Source organism: Pygocentrus nattereri, chromosome 25 (genome assembly GCF_015220715.1).
Source record: "Pygocentrus nattereri isolate fPygNat1 chromosome 25, fPygNat1.pri, whole genome shotgun sequence".
In the NCBI taxonomy this organism is placed as follows: Eukaryota; Metazoa; Chordata; class Actinopteri; order Characiformes; family Serrasalmidae; genus Pygocentrus; species Pygocentrus nattereri.
The window spans coordinates 32,741,009-32,763,510 of record NC_051235.1 but is presented as its reverse complement, the minus strand read 5'-3'; the positions used below and the strand labels follow the sequence as shown (position 1 = coordinate 32,763,510).

At 42.4% G+C, this 22,502-nt stretch overlaps 1 protein-coding gene across 1 annotated transcript in view; it reads right to left on the bottom strand.

Moving 5' to 3' along the window:
• Window positions 1-4,347: 4,347 nt before the first annotated feature.
• Window positions 4,348-22,502, bottom strand: part of cdh5 (cadherin 5) — a 34,586-nt gene continuing 16,431 nt past the window's right edge. The window contains 8 exon segments of the mRNA XM_037534446.1: window positions 4,348-8,146; window positions 10,385-10,627; window positions 12,657-12,759; window positions 13,275-13,387; window positions 15,865-16,001; window positions 19,185-19,436; window positions 22,228-22,330; window positions 22,333-22,382. Of these exon segments, the coding sequence (XP_037390343.1) occupies window positions 7,656-8,146; window positions 10,385-10,627; window positions 12,657-12,759; window positions 13,275-13,387; window positions 15,865-16,001; window positions 19,185-19,436; window positions 22,228-22,330; window positions 22,333-22,382 (1,492 nt within the window). The 3' untranslated portion in view covers window positions 4,348-7,655.

Below are 22,502 nucleotides of genomic sequence, written 5' to 3'. Positions count from 1 at the left end.
TCCCAGTGGATGTATGAAGAGGGTCTAGATCAGTTCAGGTGGATGTATGAAGAGGGTCTAGATCAGTTCAGGTGGGTATTGGAGAGGGTCTAGATCAGTACAGGTGGGTATGGGAGAGGGTCTAGATCAGTTCAGGTGGGTATGGGAGAAGGTCTAGATTAGTCCCAGTGGATGTATGAAGAGGGTCTAGATCAGTTCAGGTGGATGTATGAAGAGGGTCTAGATCAGTTCAGGTGGGTATTGGAGAGGGTCTAGATTAGTCCCAATGGATGTATGAAGAGGGTCTAGATCAGTTCATGTGGATGTTTGAAGAGGGTCTAGATCAGTTCAGGTGGGTATTGGAGAGGGTCTAGATTAGTCCAGGTGGACGTATGAAGAGGGTGTAGATCAGTTCAGGTGGGTATTGGAGAGGTTCTAGATTAGTCCAGGTGGATGTATGAAGAGGGTCTAGATTAGTCCAGGTGGATGTATGAAGAGGGTCTAGATTAGTCCAGGTGGATGTATGAAGAGGGTCTAGATTAGTCCAGGTGGACGTATGAGGAGGGTCTAGATCAGTTCAGGTGGGTATTGGAGAGGGTCTAGATTAGTCCAGGTGGATGTATGAAGAGGGTCTAGATCAGTTCAGGTGGGTATTGGAGAGGGTCTAGATTAGTCCAGGTGGATGTATGAAGAGGGTGTAGATCAGTTCAGGTGGGTATTGGAGAGGTTCTAGATTAGTCGCGGTGGATGTATGAAGAGGGTCTAGATCAGTTCAGGTGGGTGGCCTTGTGTATGCAGTGTTCTTGTGGTTGGAGATGTGGGTGTGGATGGTGGATAAAGACTCCCAGATAAACTTCTCAGCTCTCATTTTAGTAACGAGGAATTGTTTATTTTCTATGTAATTTGAGTAAAGCAATTTTTTTGCTGTCCACTGTTCTCAAAAAGCAGAAGGGCCACTTGAGGTTGTGCGTTACAGTGATTTTGTCAGTCCTGCTGTGCCTCATAACGCGCACCTCTGATTAAAGCACCACAACGCAGTGGCTAATTGCTCTACAGGGTGATTAGTCATAAGGTTGTTTGAACAGTGCTCACGTCTCTGCGGCTGCGTTCAGTGCATCTCCTTTCTGTGTTTTTACTGGAACTGATCGTTTTACCCCTGATGGCTGCTGAGAGTCATAGCTCTGTAGACCTCGAGACTTTATCTCTGAGACGTGTCTGCACACTCAGGAAGTCCCAGCTGGGCGAGTGTGAGTGGCTGTGGTGGGATTTCCTCTGCTCTTATCTCTGATGTGTTCCTGCTGGAGGGAAGTAAAGCTACTGAGATTTACCTCACTTGCCTTGACTGGCCACTTTATCAGAAACTCCTCCCTTCTAGATCCACCTCACTGGCGTTTAGCTAGAGACTGTTGCTCATCTGTTGATGCAGTTCGTGTGAGTCTTCCATTATTCCTACACAAGGTGGGTGTTTCTAATAAAGCGGCCAGTGAGTGGAAGCACAAGGTAGGTGTTTCTAATAAAGCGGCCAGTGAGTGGAAGCACAAGGTAGGTGTTTCTAATAAAGTGGCCAGTGAGTGGAATCACAAGGTGGGTGTTTCTAATAAAGCGGCCAGTGAGTGGAAGCACAAGGTGGGTGTTTCTAATAAAGTGGCCAGTGTGTGGAAGCACAAGGTAGGTGTTTCTAATAAAGCGGCCAGTGAGTGGAAGCACAAGGTGGGTGTTTCTAATAAAGTGGCCAGTGAGTGGAATCACAAGGTGGGTGTTTCTAATAAAGCGGCCAGTGAGTGGAGGTACTGCAGTAGCGTTGCAAGAACTGTAAGCATAACCAAAATTATTGAGTGAAAAATTTATTGTATGAATACAAAATTGGCAATTTTTGAAAACAACAAAAAAAAAATTACACAATATAAACAATAGAAAAAAGATTATCAAAAGGCACATATTGCTTTCAATAGAGCACAAATGCACATCTGTGCTCTCATATAGTCACACATACAGTCACACTTACACAATACTGACACCTAGTGGACAATGTACAGAGCTACTCCAGCACGCTTCACCCGTAATATAAAAAACAGTCATTCAGCACCAGCAGACTGACAGACAGACAGTAATAGTCAAGTAAAACTGAGCGAGGGAGTTTACTCACCCATAATGAACATAATTATAGTAATAATAACAATTTAAAAGATCACAATCGAATGCAGGCACATTTCTCTATGGAAGACCCTCCAGTGTCTCCGTACATCTTCTTCCCATAGAGAGACGTTTCAGTACTTTATTGCCTTTCAGAGAAAGTAAGCAGTGTGTAAAATAAAGGAATAATAGTGTTAAGCGTTCAAGTGATTTCTCCTACACTGGCGGTGGCGTCAGTACATATCAAAACATCAGTTTAAGCTGAACTGTGAATATAATATTGTTCTTAAAGCGGTCGTTTCACTAAAAGTTGGTTACAGTGGATGGACTACAGGCAAACAGTGGGATAAGAAAAGCACAACCTTTATCAGCGTCTCGCTTAGACAACGAACCCAACGCCTGGTGGCTAAGATGCCATCGTTTATGTTATTCTTTAAAGTTTTCCTGGGCTTTTCCCTCCGTGGAATGAAAACAGGAAGCGGCTCCAATGTGTGACTTCACTTAACAGATAAGAGAGCAGGAAGCGAGTTTCTTGTGCTCACAGGGACGGGAAGTGGCCGTATTCGGTGTGCTAGCACGCGGGTGAATGGGATCAGCGGCAGGAAAGGGGGAAGATGGCTTCCACTCATTGTTTCCCCCGTGAAGAAGTAGGTGAGGATTTGTGAGCGAAGGTAAATATTTAGAGAGTGACGAAGGACGACAAACAAAGGAAGCGGCTCTTCGCCGGTTGGTCTCACAGGACTAACAATCGGGCCCAGAAACCTGCTGGACGTCTCACTCGAAAGACCATTTTTAAAGAGCAACAGCTACGAAACGGCGGAGACACAGAACTTTATCACGTGCGCTGTAAAACGCGTGTAAAATGACAGATTAGATACAAATTTCACCAAATGTGCATATAATTAAATGGTTCAGGTGTAAACAGAGTCGTTCAGAGCGGTTTGGTGTTCTAGATAACCTGACCAAGTCAGAACTGCTCAGAGTGGTGGTGATGGGAACCAGACGTCCCTCTAAAAGCTCCTCACAGTGGTGGTGATAGGAACCAGACGTCCCTCTAAAAGCTCCTCACAGTGGTGGTGATAGGAACCAGACGTCCCTCTAAAAGCTCCTACAGAAAGTTCCTACATGAGCTGGTTCTGAATTCACTGCCTGATGACTGAGACGCTGTTTTATGAGAGTTTAGAGAACTTCAACTCCATTCATGGTGGAGGGAGACATGCAGGGCGCTGTGCGGCAAAATAGTCCCCAAAGAAAACTCATTATTCCAGATTTTCCACTGTTTTCCATCATCAACATTCCATACAAGCTCAGAAGACTCGTGTAGGTTCTCTGGTGGTTCTGGATGGTAAATAAAGTGTCTATATCTGTGTTGTCGTCATGGCGACGCCTGGTTCCCATCACCACCACTGTAAAGACGTCTGGACCGTTTCACACCAAACCCTCTGAATCTCTCTGTTTACGCCTCACTCACTGGATTAAAGGCAGATTAGGCTTAGATTTAAACCTGCTGAGTTTACAGCTGCTATCAGACTGAAACAGAGTTCAGGCACCAAAAACAGCTGCAACATTTCCAAATGATCTACATTCACTGAACTGTTTGAACAAGGTGGTGCCAGGTCATAGTTTTAGCTCCAAACCTTGGAATTTTTCAGTGGATAACATTTGTGTTCAGGCGGCGGAGAAGAAAACGGAGAAGGTGCTGTTGTCATTCTTTAAAGTCCATGTTTTGAGCTACAGTAGGTAAGCATCTCCAACCTGGCAACTTTACAGGAGACGCTCTCCACCTCTAATCCGAACGAATGCAAGGCTCCGTTCACATTCCCAGGCTGAAGTGGCTCAAATCCGATTCTCTGCTCTGATGTGACTCAGATCTGGTGTTTTCAGGGCTGTGTGGACGCAAATCTGGTCTTTTCACATCCGACCTGAGCCGCTTTCATACGTGGTCCTAGATTGGATACGTATCCGATTCGGGGCCATGTGACCTCAATGTGATGCTCAGATCGGAATTCATGCGCTTTTTCCACTGCGTCATCATTCAGCGTTACCATGGCAACAGCGCCGAACAGACGTTAAAGCCTGTAGACGGTGGAAAAGCAGCTCGTCTCACCTTTTCCTCCTCCGTCTGGCTCTAATAACGAAGCTGAGAGCTGATCAGAGTTAATGATCTTCTCAGCGAAGCTCGTTCTGCTCGTTAGTTTGAGCTGATGATGCAGTGATTCAGTCACGTGACGTCACTGAGTAGGAGGAGCTCATGATGGTCAGTTCAGGAGCCGGTTCATCACATTAATGACAGATTAGAGTCACTGACCTAACCGAGTCAGAACTGCCGTGTCAGAGAGATCGGATCTGAGCGACGAGGCCTGTAATGTGCTCAAACGCTAGAAAATATCCCGGGACATCCTCGCTTCTCTTCGGACGTGGAGAAGCGCGGTCAGCGTTTTGCTGTGCGGCTTGCTTCGTGACGAATCTCTATGCCGGACTCGATTAGTTGAAAGGTTAAAGTTATTCAGACTTAATTCTCGCCCCTTTACGAGCGTCCGAGCTTCCTGAGGCTTCTGCTATTGCCTTATTAAGGAGGACCTCAGAGATTTGAGCTTTATTCACAACAATTGGTGTGTTGATGATTCCTGTCAAACAGACTGGCTGTAGGCTTTAATTCTGTCAGAGCCCTGTTGCCACCGCTTCCTCTGCTGCTCCCACTAGCGCTGAGGTCATTTCCTGCCAAGACGAGCCAGCGCTGACCACCGAAACCGACATCCCACATTCAGAGGCCCGCAGTGAAAAATCTGATATGACTTTTCAGACGTTGCGGCCAGCGTTACGACAAATCCTGACCTTTTAGGATTACAAACAGACCGGCCGTCAGAAGCCTGAGGACAGCTTGTCAATAAAGAAGTAGAGAAAATATCATTCAGTGTCCACTTTGGGACAAAGAGCAGGTTTCATTAACGATTTCAATGTTTTCTTGAATTTGTTTTGGTCTGAAAATGGTTTAAACCCCTGACATCACAACAGGGGGAGAAAATGGGCGTGGCCTTTGGCTTTATTCCTCTTTGGGAACAATTCTTTCAGTTCTGTAGGCCTTGGTGGAAGAAAAATGACCAAATCTAACCAGCTTTCTTGAAAATTTCAGTTAAAATTGGGCCAAAGCCTGAATGTCTAGCTACGTTTCCACGGGTGTCGGCTTTAGAAACAATATATGAGGCACTACTTTGTGGGAATTTTGTTTATGTAGCAATTTCCTGAATACGTTTAGAATAAACCTAAAGGGGAATTCCACCAATTTTTCTACATTTCTGATTAATTCGGTCCTTACGATGTAATCAGTCACTCAGATGTGGTCTGATGTGAAACGGCTCATTGCTTTTAAAGGTGTTACACTCTTCGGACATCTGGTTCCTATCACCACTGCTGTGAACAATCCTGACTTTCTCTAGAACAGAGCATCTCACTCCAAACCACTCCCAACGACTCCGTTTGCATCTCGGCATCTTTAATTATGTCGAATTTTTTAAATATTGGTGGAGTTCCCGTTTAAGACTGATCGAAACAAGCTGGAAAAGCTTCCCTGAAACCAAATCACTGTAGAAACCGTTTTTCCCAGTGGAGAAAAGAGTGAAATCAAGCTGATACGTACAAAATAGCCTGAAAAAATCTGTTTTAAACTACAGCCTTAGTAACAGATGTTCACGATTGCACAAACAGAGTTATTGCAATGAAGTTTATTCCTTTTAGAATTAATAGTTTATCTGATAAAAACACTTTTTTTTGCATTTCGATATGGAATAAACCTCCAGTTCGTCTTAAACGCAAACGGAGAGCAGTTTGTTTTTTTATCTGTCACGGTGGGAATAAAGCCACGGCTCTACGATGCTCTTATGCAGCCTTATGTGTGCTTTATGTCGCCGTGGATGCTCGTCTGTATGAAAAAACATGCTGAAGCGCTTAGTGTCCCCAAACTTTTGACAGGCAGAATGCAAAAAAAACATAAGCAAACCAAAACGTCGCGATACTGACGCTGTTAATATGTGCGTCTTCACCGCCGCCGTTCGTTTACACACAGCGTTCAAACAGAATCGCCTTCATTTAAAGTTCTTTAACGCAATATGGCTCAATTAAGATCCTCTGGGGGGAAAAAACCCCCCACAAATCTTCTGCTCGACCTCCTTTTATCTCATTCCAGCTCATCTGTTCAACCCATACGGCATCCGTGCGCATATGGCGGCGGGCAGGGGTCAGCGCTGTTTACAGATCAGGAGGTCTGTGTCGTGCGTCTGCGAAAGAACTGAAGTCTCACACTACAGGCGTAGGATGTGATGCATGTCAGCAGATCTGTGTGATATAATCTGCAGTTTAAGCTTCTACAGAGTCTTCTACAGAGTCAACCACGCGTGAAGTGCAGGCGTAACATCGCAGGTTCTGCTCCAGGTCTCTAGTCCAATTCAAAGGGCCCATATCTCACATCTGTTTGCATATGATTTTCTCCACCATAGCGTTTGTGCGGTTTTATGTACCGAAAACGGCCGCAGTCCACTTCCCAACTTCTATTCCGTCGCTGTCCATAGAAAAACGAGCACCTCTGAAATGGTGACTTTACAGGAGAGGAGAAAAACCTTCTTTACTCTTAATGTACGTTAATGGAAAGGGGTGTTATTCTAAGCCATTTTTGGAGCATTTCTATTGGTCCGATCATCATGAAATTTTCACATTGTAAAGGACGGCTGCCGAGCTCAAAGATGCCAAAAAGTAAAAATCACAAAAAATGGAGATGCATTTTTCATTGGACAGCGACGATTCATTCTTAAACGGGTTGATTTTGTTACTGTGCCTTTAAGACATGTAAATGACCTCTGTTCTGATTGGTTGCCTCGCGTTGTGTCTCATTCAACAAGCACTCAGAGCTCAAACACTCCCTAGAACTTCTGTGTGAATGGGCGGGGCTAAAGTGCTATAGGCTGAATAGGTGGATGTATATGTAAATGAGTTGGTTCTTGTGACATCACAGAAACAGTGAATGCAAAACAGGTTGTTTTTTTTTCAGTTTAGTTTCCATATATGGACTGTATGGACTGTATGGCCTGTATGGACTGAGGAGTGAACGGTGCGTCTTGAGCGTTTGCTGAAATTCAATTTTCCATGATATGGGCCCTTTAAGCAAATTTGTGATGTCATCATGTACAAAAAGGTCAGATTTGTTTTGTAGTCTGATCTCGTCCAGTGAAGCTGGTGGTCAGACGCCGCTCAGGTGGGCTTTACAGAGGCTTGTGGAGTTAATGCAGGAGGGACACGCCAACAAAATACTACGCAACTGAAATTCAGATGAAAATTTCAAAGATTCTGTGTTTCAGTAGCTCTCAGACTTTAGACCCTATGTATATATGTTGGACTATAAAACATAATGGAAAGAAACAGTGGAAAAAACAAGAAACTTGGAAAAAACAAGCAGAAGAACCCAATTCCGCCGCCCGAGCCTTCCTAAAGTGGTTTATCCTGAAGGAACTGATGACGTTTAGCCTTAAAGCGGTGTTTCTGCTGCTCCCGGATCAGTACGAGCTGTCCGAATCCGACCCGTCCACTCCGTAGAGTTGAGCCAGGGTCCTAAATCGCGGCCCCCAGTCGCTCAGGAAGTCGTAATCCAGGTTGGACGCGACGGACGACGAGTCCAGAGAGCTCAGAGATCCAGCCAGGGACTCTGTGCCTTCGTAGCCGTAGATGTGTAAAGTGTCGTAGGGAATCCCGTCGCGGTCGTGATCCGCTTCGTCCTTCTTCACTTCGATCATCATGGCCATGTCCCCTTTGCAGGCCGGAGGCTTCTTAGCCACGGCGTACACGACCGGCGCCGGGGTCGGCCGCAGGCTGCTGCTGTGGCAGGCCGAAGACAGGATGCTGACGTCGTAGCCGTTGGTGTCCATCTCTCCGCCGCCCTCCTCGTCGTAGGTCACCAGCTGCTCGTGAATCTCTCCGACCGGTTTCCCCAGAGTGACCAGGTTCTGCTTCTGATAACGTTTCCTCAACACAAACAGGATCACGATCACTGCAGCAGCGAGAAAGAAGGGTTAGCCAAAGGAAACGGATTCATGCGAAGTCAACAAACACGCCTGCTGACTGACCGGCACTCTGAAAAACACGGCTCTCCATCAGTTTTCAGCAAATATTAAACCAGGTCTGTTTCTCTGATACTCTGTTACCCTGTTCTTCAGTGGTCAGGACCCCCATGGATACTCACAGAGCAGGTACTGTTTGGGTGGTGGGTCATTCTCAGCACTGCAGTAACACTGACGTGGTGGTGGTGTGTTATTGTGTGTTGTGCTGGTACGAGTGGATCAGACACAGCAGTGCTGCTGGAGTTTATAAACACCTCAGTGTCGCTGCTGGACTGAGAATAGTCCACCAACCAAAAATATCCAGCCAACAGCGTCCTGTGGGCAGCGTCCTGTGGGCAGCGTCCTGTGGGCAGCGTCCTGTGACCACTGATGAAGGACTAGAGGACGACCAACACAAACTGTGCAGCAGCAGATGAGCTGTCGTCTCTGACTTTACATCTACAAGGTGGAACTCCAGCAGCACTGCAGAGACTGATCCACTCGTACCAGCACAACACACACTAACACACCACCACCACGTCAGTGTTACTGCAGTTCTGAGAATGACCCACCATCCAAACAGTACCTGCTCTGTGAGGGTCCATGGGGGTCCTGACCACTGAAGAACAGGGTAACAGAGTATCAGAGAAACAGATGGACTACAGTCTGTAACTGTAGAACTACAGAGTGCAGCTATACGGTCAGTGGAGCTGATAAAGTGGACAATGATTGTAGTGTTTCTCCTACAGAAGCTTTAGAGAACCATGGTTTGTGTAAAGAGAGCTGTCTGGGGATTTTGTCCCTGATATGTGTGTGTAGGATGTTGCTAAGCGCTTTTGTGGTTCTGCGTGGAAAGTAACGCATGGTGAAACATGTCAGAGTGAAAATAGACCAACAGCTGGAGAACAATAAACATATATCCCCCCAGGAACCGCATGATAATGAATTCAGAGCAGCTAAACAACACTCCTCTCTCTGTCTGACGACAAGTGAAGAGGAAAGGATCTTGTTAGCATCTCCATTGAGTTTCTTCGTCTGTGTTTACAGTCTGCGGTGCCACAAATCCAGTGTGAATCAACCACAACTCAGCTGTGGGTTCTCACATGAAGCTGCTGATGAAGCTTGATCAGGAAAGAGACGAGTGAGGAACGCTGTGCTCAGCATGTTTCACATGTTCCCATCATGTATGGAACAATACAATGAAAGGCGATGAAGTCGGTTTAACGAAATTATGCCTCTTCTTGGAAGTGCTGAGCTCTTATTGTGGATGTGAACAATTCACATGTAGCATTAACATGACTTACTTAAAGGTACCAAATGGAGGAGTGTTTCTCAAACCAGTCCTCCCAGACAGTCCTCTTTGGAGGCAAAAGTGTTGTATGTACACTTATAAAGTGGCCAGTGAGTGGAAGCACAAGGTAGGTGTTTCTAATAAAGTGGCCAGTGAGTGGAAGCACAAGGTAGGTGTTTCTAATAAAGTGGCCAGTGAGTGGAAGCACAAGGTAGGTGTTTCTAATAAAGTGGCCAGTGAGTGGAAGCACAAGGTAGGTGTTTCTAATAAAGTGGCCAGTGAGTGGAAGCACAAGGTAGGTGTTTCTAATGAAGTGGCCAGTGAGTGGAAGCACAAGGTAGGTGTTTCTAATAAAGTGGCCAGTGAGTGGAAGCACAAGGTAGGTGTTTCTAATAAAGTGGCCAGTGAGTGGAAGCACAAGGTGGGTGTTTCTAATAAAGTGGCCAGTGAGTGGAAGCACAAGGTGGGTGTTTCTAATAAAGTGGCCAGTGAGTGGAAGCACAAGGTGGGTGTTTCTAATAAAGTGGCCAGTTAGTGGAAGCACAAGGTAGGTGTTTCTAATAAAGTGGCCAGTGACTGGAAGCACAAGGTCAGGGTTTCCAATAAAGTGGACACTCTGGGGTCCAGTGTACTGAGCCTTTTGTTTTAGTTTCAGACAGGACTCAGACTCATTTTCTCGTGCGGTTTTGGTATTTGGTGTTCATTAACTTAAAAATTGAGTAGCTGGACTTAAAATTCAAGGTAACAGAACATCTAATTTTAACTAAGTAGAACAAGAACATCTGTCTTTTGTGCTGGTAACTTATTGTAAATTTACTAAGCTGAGCATTTTAATGCAGCTGGTTGTGAGGTTTAAGCTGAAACACCAGGTCTTTCTGCAGCGTGTGGCTGATCTTACCCAGGATGGTGACGATGCAGAGCAGGATGGCGATGAGGGCGCTGATGCTGACCCCGGTGTGGGCGTAGGCCCTACAGTAGTCAATCTGCCGGCCCTTCCGACACTTGCACACTCGGATGTGTAACTGGCTGATGCTCTTCTGGACCGGCGCTCCTCCGTCTGTGATTTCAATCTCCAGAAAGTTTTCTTCCAAAGTGTCCATGCTAAGGTCTCGATGGGTCAACACGATGGTGGCAGTGTTGTCTGCAAACATGTCAGACAAACTCAATCAGCTGTATTTATGCCCCATCCCGCCTATCCCGCCTATCCCGCCTATCCCGCCCATCCCGCCTATCCCGCCTATCCCGCCCATCCCGCCCCTGCTGCCAGTCGAACAGTTCAAACCAACGACAAAAAGATTTAAATGTAGACGATATTGAATTAAGAACAGCAAACACAAAACAGAGATTCATTCCCAAAGAGAACGTGTGACGTTACTGTTCAGAATCAGAGGTTTCAACAATATTAAACCAGATCTGTTTGTAGTTCTACAGTTACAGACTGTAGTCCATCTGTTTCTCTGATACTCTGTTACCCTGTTCTTCAGTGGTCAGGACCCCCAGGGACCCTCACAGAGCAGGTACTGTTTGGGTGGTGGGTCATTCTCAGCACTGCAGTAACACTGACGTGGTGGTGATGTGTTAGTGTGTGTTGTGCTGGTGCGAGTGGATCAGACACAGCAGCGCTGCTGGAGTTTTTAAACACTGTGTCCACTCACTGTCCACTCTATTAGACACTCCTAACTTGTCGGTCCACCTTGTTGATGTAAAGTCAGAGACGACAGCTCATCTGCTGCTGCACAGTTTGTGTTGGTCATCCTCTAGTCCTTCATCAGTGGTCACAGGACGCTGCCCACAGGACGCTGCCCACAGGACGCTGCTGGCTGGATATTTTTGGTTGGTGGACTATTCTCAGTCCAGCAGCGACACTGAGGGGTTTAAAAACTAGAGCAGCACTGCTGTGTCTGATCCACTCACACCAGCACAACACACACTAACACACCACCACCACATCAGCGCTGAGAATGATCCACCATCTAAACAGTACCTGCTCTGTGAGGGTCCATAGGGGTCCTGACCACTGAAGAACAGGGTAACTAAGTAATAGTGACCGGTGGACTACAGTCTGTAACTGTAGAATGGTCAGTGGAGCTGCCGGTCAGTGTATTATAGATTTAGAATTATTACAGTGTATAAAATGCAGATTTTTATTACAAGTGGGTCTAAATTTATAGTAACAATGTGAATTGCTCCAGATAATCATAGAGAACCCTGCTGTGCAACGCTGATGGAGTGTTCATGACAGCTCAATGCCGAGCGCTCCTAAGAATATCACATTCAACACAATGGTGGGAAAACTTAGTCCTCATTTTCACTCTCTCGTTGCCTCAGTTGAAATGAGCCATGCACAGATTAAACCCAAACATACTATCACACCCTGCTGAAAAACCCCATAGACATCATTCAGTGTTTCTGTTGGTTCCTGATTGCTTTGTCATGAGTTTTGGCTTTTTTTATTGGGTTGACGTCACAATAGTTTCATACCAAGTTGCGATGCAGCCTAGTGATCTGATGATAATCTGACTAATAGCTCAGTCGGAATCAAATACATCCATATATACAGCTCAGTTGGAATAGACTAGTCTGAGGTGTGTAATCCTGTAAATAATCCATTAAATAGAAGAATAATATCCGTGTAAGCGCCTGTATCCGATTACATTCCCTATCGGAAAGTCCGTTCTGCATGAGCGTCGCGTCACAGTGAGAGTTTATACCGTTCAACACGGCGGAGCAGAAACTGGTCTGCAGAGGAGACGAAGTTCATGCTCTGATCTTTAAAAGACGGCGGTGGGACGGACGTCCAGCTTACGTGTCTCAGAGCACGACGTCTTCCTCTCGGCCTTCTTTAATAAGGACGTGTGAAGGACGTTTTCCTGAGTCTGACGTCATTTTAAAGCAGTTAGAAACACAATCACTGCTCACTGCTGCTCATCTCACTCTGACTGGGCTCACGTGATGCTGGTTGTCATGGTAACGTCTACACTAAGTGGGTCTCTACGCATGCACATTTGGGATCAGATTACTTGTAATGGGCATGCAAACAGAGATTTTCCATCAGATTGTTGAGTAGAGTGACTAAATACGACGGCGACGATATGTCTTATTTATGTTGGTTATACATATTTAAACAGGTCTGTGTCTGTTTTAGGAATTCAGCTGAAAATGTTCCTCACTTAGGTTGTCATGGAGGGAGAAGTTGGAGCTCCTTTTTGCCAGAATGAACCGGAACGGTCCATGGTTTTCGTCCTTGTCGGCGGCCCCGATCGTTCCAATGATCTGAGAAAAAATAGAGTTAAAAATAGAGTTAAAATTAATTTTAAAATTCTAGCTCAGAATAAATCACCCCTGTTATGCCGAATGCAGTCGATCAGCGAAGACATTATAGTTTTACAACATACTGTTCACTCTCCAGTTCATACAGACCACATATGGAAACTAGTTCATTTTTGTGATGTCACAAAAGTCATTTATAAAGTGAGGCTGGAAAATAGTCATGAAAAAATGTACAGTTTAGAACAAAATAACAGAAAAATATTATAAATATAATATCAGGCGTAAGAATTAAAATGGATTTTAATTAGAAAAATGTAAAATGTGCCCTTTAAAAGAATTAAGCTGAAAGAGACTATACAGGACAGCCAATCAGAACAGCGTTCATTTACATATATCATTTGTAAAGGATGGTTTTGTAGATAACAGAAGCAGGAACTTCACACACCAAACGTGTGTTGCTTAATGTTATTGGTAAATGTTTGTGTAATAATGATGAAATATTTTTATGAATTTCTCACCGTTCCATTTTTATCATTATCACAGATGTAAATGTTGCTCGTATTGGTCAGTTCAGGCCGGTTGTCGTTGATGTCCTGAACGTTTATCTTGACAATCACGTACCCTTTTAGTCCTGTAGATACAAAGAGACGAGTTTTACTGCAGATACAGATGATTGTGGTTCTACAGTTTATTATAAGAAAACATCAAAATAGTGTAGCAGCTCTTTAATCTGCCGTGTTTTACAGATTTGTATGAATAACCGACTCTAAATGTAGGTATTGTGATATAAACCGAGTCTGTTCTACAGTTTCTCATTAGACTGAATGAATAACCGACTCTAAATGTAGGTATTGTGATATAAACCGAGTCCGTTCTACAGTTTCTCATTAGACTGAATGAATAACCGGCTCTAAATGTAGGTATTGTGATATAAACCGAGTCCGTTCTACAGTTTCTCATTAGACTGAATGAATAACCGACTCTAAATGTAGGTATTGTGATATAAACCGAGTCTGTTCTACAGTTTCTCATTAGGCTGAATGAATAACCGACTCTAAATGTAGGTATTGTGATATAAACTGAGTCTGTTCTACAGTTTCTCATTAGGCTGAATGAATAACCGACTCTAAATGTAGGTACTGTGATATAAACCGAGTCTGTTCTACAGTTTCTCATTAGACTGAATGAATAACCGACTCTAAATGTAGGTATTGTGATATAAACCGAGTCCGTTCTACAGTTTCTCATTAGACTGAATGAATAACCGACTCTAAATGTAGGTATTGTGATATAAACCGAGTCCGTTCTACAGTTTCTCATTAGACTGAATGAATAACCGACTCTAAATGTAGGTATTGTGATATAAACCGAGTCCGTTCTACAGTTTCTCATTAGACTGAATTAATAACCGACTCTAAATGTAGGTATTGTGATATAAATCGAATCCGTTCTACAGTTTCTCATTAGACTGAATGAATAACCGACTCTAAATGTAGGTATTGTGATATAAACCGAGTCCGTTCTACAGTTTCTCATTAGACTGAATGAATAACCGGCTCTAAATGTAGGTATTGTGATATAACCGAGTCCGTTCTACAGTTTCTCATTAGACTGAATGAATAACCGGCTCTAAATGTAGGTATTGTGATATAAACCGAGTCTGTTCTACAGTTTCTCATTAGACTGAATGAATAACCGACTCTCAATGTAGGTATTGTGATATAAACCGAGTCTGTTCTACAGTTTCTCATTAGGCTGAATGAATAACCGGCTCTAAATGTAGGTATTGTGATATAAACCGAGTCCATTCTACAGTTTCTCATTAGACTGAATGAATAACTGACTCTAAATGTAGGTATTGTGATATAAACCGAGTCTGTTCTACAGTTTCTCATTAGACTGAATGAATAACCGACTCTAAATGTAGGTATTGTGATATAAACCGAGTCCGTTCTACAGTTTCTCATTAGACTGAATGAATAACCGACTCTAAATGTAGGTATTGTGATATAAACCGAGTCCGTTCTACAGTTTCTCATTAGACTGAATGAATAACCGACTCTAAATGTAGGTATTGTGATATAAACCGAGTCTGTTCTACAGTTTCTCATTAGACCTAATGAATAACCGGCTCTAAATGTAGGTATTGTGATATAAACCGAGTCCGTTCTACAGTTTCTCATTAGACTGAATGAATAACCGACTCTAAATGTAGGTATTGTGATATAAACCGAGTCTGTTCTACAGTTTCTCATTAGACTGAATGAATAACCGGCTCTAAATGTAGGTATTGTGATATAAACCGAGTCCGTTCTACAGTTTCTCATTAGACTGAATGAATAACCGACTCTAAATGTAGGTATTGTGATATAAACCGAGTCTGTTCTACAGTTTCTCATTAGGCTGAATGAATAACCGACTCTAAATGTAGGTATTGTGATATAAACCGAGTCTGTTCTACAGTTTCTCATTAGGCTGAATGAATAACCGACTCTAAATGTAGGTATTGTGATATAAACCGAGTCCGTTCTACAGTTTCTCATTAGGCTGAATGAATAACCGACTCTAAATGTAGGTATTGTGATATAAACCGAGTCCGTTCTACAGTTTCTCATTAGGCTGAATGAATAACCGGCTCTAAATGTAGGTATTGTGATATAAACCGAGTCCGTTCTACAGTTTCTCATTAGACGGAATGAATAACCGACTCTAAATGTAGGTATTGTGATATAAACCGAGTCTGTTCTACAGTTTCTCATTAGGCTGAATGAATAACCGACTCTAAATGTAGGTATTGTGATATAAACCGAGTCTGTTCTACAGTTTCTCATTAGGCTGAATGAATAACCGACTCTAAATGTAGGTATTGTGATATAAACCGAGTCCGTTCTACAGTTTCTCATTAGGCTGAATGAATAACCGACTCTAAATGTAGGTATTGTGATATAAACCGAGTCTGTTCTACAGTTTCTCATTAGACTGAATGAATATCCGAATAAAATTTATTTATTCTTCTCTCTTCCACCTGTATTATATATTTTTAACTGGTTTATCATATGTTTTTAATCAGGAGGGTAAGTAAGTATTGGGAGAACATCTCAGCCTCACCGATTTCAGACATTTCCTGTGCTGTGACATCACATAGGTGTATGGCCTCTGTTTCGCGGTCCAGTTCTTTCTTTAGGACAAGCTGACCTGTATTTTCGTCTATTTTCAATGGACAGTTGAGCCCCCTGATGGAGTACCTGATAAAAGAACGTCTCCTTGTTAAATTTGATAACAAGTCACAAACCTCATTCAGCATCAGTTACCCAGTTTTCCAAATATAGTTTATTATCCAGGACATGTTTAATGTCTGAAGTTTGCTTCTCCAGTTTTAAGACTGGAGCTATGAGTCTAGTGTAGCTAACTAGAAACAGAAACATCCATCCATCCATCCATCCATCCATCCATCCATCCATCCATCCATCCATCCATCCATCATCTTCCGCTTCTCCGGGGTTCGGGTCGCGGGGGCAGCATCCTGAGCAATGAAACCCAGACCTCCCTTTCCCCAGCCACTTCCACTAGCTCCCCCAGGGGGGATTCCGGGCGCTCCCAGGCCAACTGGGCGATATAGTCACGCCAGCGTGTCCTGGGTCTTCCCCGGGGTCTCCTCCCCGGTGGACTTGCCTGTGACACCTCCCAAGGGAGGCGTCCAGGAGGCAACCTAACAAGATGCCCGAACCACCTCAGCTGGCTCCTCTCGACGTGGAGAAGCGGCTCTACTCCGATTCCCTCCCGGATGACCGAACTTCTCACCCTATCTCTAAGGGAGAGTCCAGACACCCTGCGGAGGAAACTCATTTCAGCCGCTTGTATTCGCGATCTCGTTCTTTCGGTCATTACCCAAAGCTCATGACCATAGGTGAGGATGGGAACGTAGATCGACCGGTAAATCGAGAGCCTTGCCTTATGGCTCAGCTCTTTCTTTACCACAACAGACCGGTAAAGAGCCCACATCACTGCTGACCCAGCACCAATCCGCCTGTCAATCTCCCGGTCCCTTGTACCATCACTCGTGAACAAGACCCCGAGATACTTGAACTCCTCCTCTTGAGGCAAGAGCTCATCCCCGACCCAGAAACAGAAACATGTACCCACTAATTAGCACAGTGCTACCTCATCATGCATAAATCATCACTTGCCTCAAAGCTTGTGATGTTCAGTTATGTTGATTATATGGTTTCTGACACTGTATGACTCTCTATTATCTATAAACTTGGTCTAAAGTGTGGACAGAATCCTGATTTTAAGCTCCTTCTGTTTTAAACTGTATGATGTCATTTCGGGTTGTAAAGACCAACAAGTCAAGTAATAAATTCACTTGTTGGTGGGAAAGCAATTGATTAGTCAAGGAGAACCCAAACTATATTAGTGCATATATATATGCACTAGTGTGTATATAAAATCGCTGTTGTCAGAACAAGACCTTGTATCTCCAAAATGACAACTTTACAGGAGAAGAGAAAAACTTACTTTACTTTTAATGTAAGTCAATGGAACCAGAATTTTTTCCAAGTCATTTTAGGCCTTTTCCTTTGGAGCATTCATGTGTGTGTGTGTGTGTGTGTGTGTGTGTGTGCTCCAGAAGCTGAAGCCAATTCCACCACCAGCTGTGTTAAACTGAGCTAAACTACAGGCTAACAATCTAAACCGAGGAGGTTTAGAGAACCGTCCACTTTGATAGGAATGGGCCGTTTGACTGACATGCAAAGCGACCAATCAGAGACCATTTAGCGCAATGTGTGTGCAAGGAAAACAAGGCTACATGGTAAACCGCCATCAACTTATTACTTGTGGAATCATCTTGTATAGTTGTGATGTAGTAGGCGGAGCTTGCCAGCATTTCTGTCAATGATTCTGGTTGTTTTGAATTTAATGTTTATGTTATGCTCTCATCAGCAGAGCGAAGCACAGTAGTTAAACTGTTGTAAAAGTCACTCGCGTAATTTTGAGTTAGGTATTGAATTAGATTCAAAACATTTGCGTCATTTCCTTAATAATTTAATTACTTCGCAGTTAAAATCTGGACATATCCAAACCTAAACCTGTATGTTCTACAAACATCTGGCCTTTGGTCTTATGAACTTAATTAAGGTTATTGGTTCTGTTGTTTTTTTTGTTGTGCCTAATTATGCAGACTGTGTGACATACAGTATAAAATTAATGGTAGCACGTTACTGTAGGGCAGTGTTTATTAGACTGCATGATGTCATGGTAACTGACATAAAGCTACATAAACATTCCTAAAGACTTATTCCTGCAAACGCCAGCTGCCATAAAGGCTACTGTTATGGACTCTGAGGTCAAGCTGATATAACACCTGTGTCAGGTGACATTTGTTTCTGACACTGGGTCAGAAGTGACATAGCGCATTATAACAACTGACTCTGTATATCAGTGCATATCGCACTGACACAGTGCTGATTTGACATAGCTTAAATCTTATAAAGTGTCAAATTAAAATCTCTTTAAAGAGGACCTATAAGCTCATTTGCAAGGCTCATAATTTTGGTTTCCTAGAATAGATTTATGGCTTCAGTGTTACAAAAACACATGAAGTTTCTCATAGTGTTCATCTCTATTCACCATCTGTCTGAAATGCTCTGTTAGAGCTCCTCTGTCTTTAAGCTCCGCCTCCCGATTAGCCCAGCACGCTCTGATTGGTCAGCTTGCCCATTCTGTGTCGGATCAGTCAACTTATTCTTATAGCGGTGTCGGTTCTGTTGCATCAGTGTGATCGAGAATCAATCCTGAAAGTCCGGTAGAACAAGCTGATCCACCCTCGCGAGCTGGAATGGACCAGGACGTTTCAGAGCAGTCAGCTTTTGCACTGTAGCTGTCTGTGTGAGGGGGCTGAGCTGTAAGGACTGTGTTACGAGATGATGTCATCCTGTAACAAAGGAAAAGGGCTGGAATTCCAACGAGGCGTTTCAGGCAGCTGAGAAAAGTGGATTCTGTGGGAGAGAGTTTGTCCCTCTGGAGGGAACGCTGAGCTGTGGGACTTTACGACTGTAAACATTCACAAAAAGCTACAACAAACTAAAAGGAAAGAGAAACCATAGAAAACCATAACAGTCTCCTTTAAGGGCCTCAGAAAATGCTCACTTTTATAAATGTTTATGTAGGTCTGTGTTAGCGGTCATGAAGGGCTTATGAGCAGGTGTCATATAGCCTTATGAACACGGACCTATAGTAAAGTGAATAAATTAAGAAAAATTCTGACATAAAATATCCGGTTGTTTGGGTTCTGTCCAAACTCTCACTTTAAAAAAAAAAATTGTAATTAAAATTTAAAATTTTTCACAATTTACAGTGAAGACTAGTGGTTTTATTGATTGTGGATTATAGCAGGAAACAAACAGTGTATATAGAATATAGTTTACTTCATCTTGTCGTTGGTCCTGTCCGGGTCCCTGGCTGAGACGGAGCCGATGACTTTATTTGTAATCGGGCCCTCTGTGACATTAAAGGTGTACTCCGCCTTGCTGAAGACCGGTGGTTCATCAACATCAATCACAATGATCTCCACTTGGGCAGTGGTCAGCATAGATCTCTGATTATCTGGAGAATTATCGACGCCCTTGTCTTCGACCGCTACTTTAAAGCTGTACGTTGACTTGGTCTCATAGTCCAGGCTCTGGAGGAAATTACGAGATAAACGTTAAAATATTGGACTTTCTTGGATTTACACCATCTGGTAAAGGTGGAAATGCATTAATATTTCATACAAGTACACAAATAAATAAGGTCCATTCGTTGGTATCAGCCATCAGCTCTAATTTAACTGTGTTTTGATTAAATAATAAATTTTAATAACAAAGAATTATTTGACAAAATTTTATCAGAAATTCAGGTGCAAACCTGTGACTATATTGAAAATGTAATTATAGGATTATTTAACTTGTTTTTGGACATATTCTACATGTTCTACATAAGTGATTTTATTACGTAAAATGATCTCACTATTTTGGACAATAATTTTCTCCATTTCAATGAAATTTATTAGTCATTTAAGTCACAGTGAGATCATTTTTACTTGAAAAAATTGCTTAAAACAAGTAAAATGTATTGATAAAAGTTATAGAGTTTTACTATAAGCTATACAGTAATCTCAAAATGAGAAATATTAGATATGTCAACTAGATTTAAGCTAATTTTACTTGCCAAGAAATCAAATTTTAGTTAAAACAAACTCAAATTTCATAAATAGATAGGCTTTTTTAGTACCTTAGAAGTTGTCATTCATTGTTTGGAGATATTACCAATATTGCTTAATACAAATTATGTTATACAACTAAGGAACAGAGGCCACATGAAAACATCAATGAAAACTCGACAAAGTTCATTTGTCACAGTGTTCAGTATCCACCCACAAATGTGTTCTTTTGTTTTACAGAAGGCTAATAAAAAATTATATCACAATACCTACATTTAGAGTCGGTTATTGATTCAGTCTAATGAGAAACTGTAGAACGGACTCGGTTTATATCACAATACCTACATTTAGAGCCGGTTATTCATTCAGTCTAATGAGAAACTGTAGAACGGACTCGGTTTATATCACAACACCTACATTTAGAGTCGGTTATTCATTCAGTCTAATGAGAAACTGTAGAACGGACTCGGTTTATATCACAATACCTACATTTAGAGCCGGTTATTCATTCAGTCTAATGAGAAACTGTAGAACAGACTCGGTTTATATCACAATACCTACATTTAGAGTCGGTTATTCATTCAGCCTAATGAGAAACTGTAGAACAGACTCGGTTTATATCACAATACCTACATTTAGAGTCGGTTATTCATTCAGTCTAATGAGAAACTGTAGAACGGACTCGGTTTATATCACAATACCTACTTTAGAGTCGGTTATTCATTCAGTCTAATGAGAAACTGTAGAACGGACTCGGTTTATATCACAATACCTACATTTAGAGTCGGTTATTTCATTCAGCCTAATGAGAAACTGTAGAACGGACTCGGTTATATTCACAATACCTACATTTAGAGTCGGTTATTCATTCAGCCTAATGAGAAACTGTAGAACAGACTCGGTTTATATCACAATACCTACATTTAGAGTCGGTTATTCATTCAGCCTAATGAGAAACTGTAGAACGGACTCGGTTTATATCACAATACCTACATTTAGAGTCGGTTATTCATTCAGTCTAATGAGAAACTGTAGAACGGACTCGGTTTATATCAGAGTCGGTTATTCATTCGTCTAATGAGAAACTGTAGAACAGGACTCGGTTTATATCACAATACTACATTTAGAGTCGGTTATTCATTCAGTCTAATGAGAAACTGTAGAACAGACTCGGTTTATATCACAATACCTACATTTAGAGTCGGTTTATTCATTCAGTCTAATGAGAAACTGTAGAACAGACTCGGTTTATATCACAATACCTACATTTAGAGTCGGTTATTCATTCAGTCTAATGAGAAACTGTAGAACAGGACTCGGTATTATATCACAATACCTACATTTAGAGTCGGTTATTCATTCAGTCCTAATGAGAAACTGTAGAACGGACTCGGTTTATATCACAATACCTACATTTAGAGTCGGTTATTCATTCAGCCTAATGAGAAACTGCAGAACGGACTCGGTTTATATCACAATACCTACATTTAGAGTCGGTTATTCATTCAGCCTAATGAGAAACTGTAGAACAGGACTCGGTTTATATCACAATACCTACATTTAGAGTCGGTTATTCATTCAGTCTAATGAGAAACTGTAGAACAGACTCGGTTTATATCACAATACCTACATTTAGAGTCGGTTATTCATTCAGCCTAATGAGAAACTGTAGAACAGGACTCGGTTTATATCACAATACCTACATTTAGAGTCGGTTATTCATTCAGTCTAATGAGAAACTGTAGAACAGACTCGGTTTATATCACAATACCTACATTTAGAGTCGGTTATTCATTCAGCCTAATGAGAAACTGTAGAACTGACTCGGTTTATATCACAATACCTACATTTAGAAGCCGGTTATTCGTTCAGTCTAATGAGAAACTGTAGAACGGACTCGGTTTATATCACAATACCTACATTAGAGTCGGTTATTCATTCAGTCTAATGAGAAACTGTAGAAACGGACTCGGTTTAATATCACAATACCTACATTTAGAGTCGGTTATTCATTCAGTCTAATGAGAAAACTGTAGAACAGACTCGGTTTATATCACAATACCTACATTTAGAGTCGGTTATTCATTCAGTCTAATGAGAAACTGTAGAACAGACTCGGGTTTTATATCACAATACCTACATTTAGAGTCGGTTATTCATTCAGCTACACATTCATATGAACAGCCTCACTGATTTGTGTTTTCATAACCTGAATGAGGTGGTCTTCGTCTGTAATTCTGTAGTTTGTACTTTTGAAATGATAAAGTCACCTTAATGAGTTGAGAGTTCCATATCATTGGTTATCCGGTTCCACGTAGAAGATGTCATTAAAGTTCTGCACAGTAAACAGAGGTTTTGTGTTCTCCTTCTCGCCTGGTCCTCCATAGGCAACATGCCGGCTATGGACTGTGGCTGCCTCGTTCTCCTTCACGTTAAAACCTGAAGGTTTCTGAAGGGAAACAAGTTGCAGTTCGTTTTGGATCATTTGAATAATGAAATGTAAATATTTACGTTCAAATTTAAATTCAATGTTTTTAATGTTCGG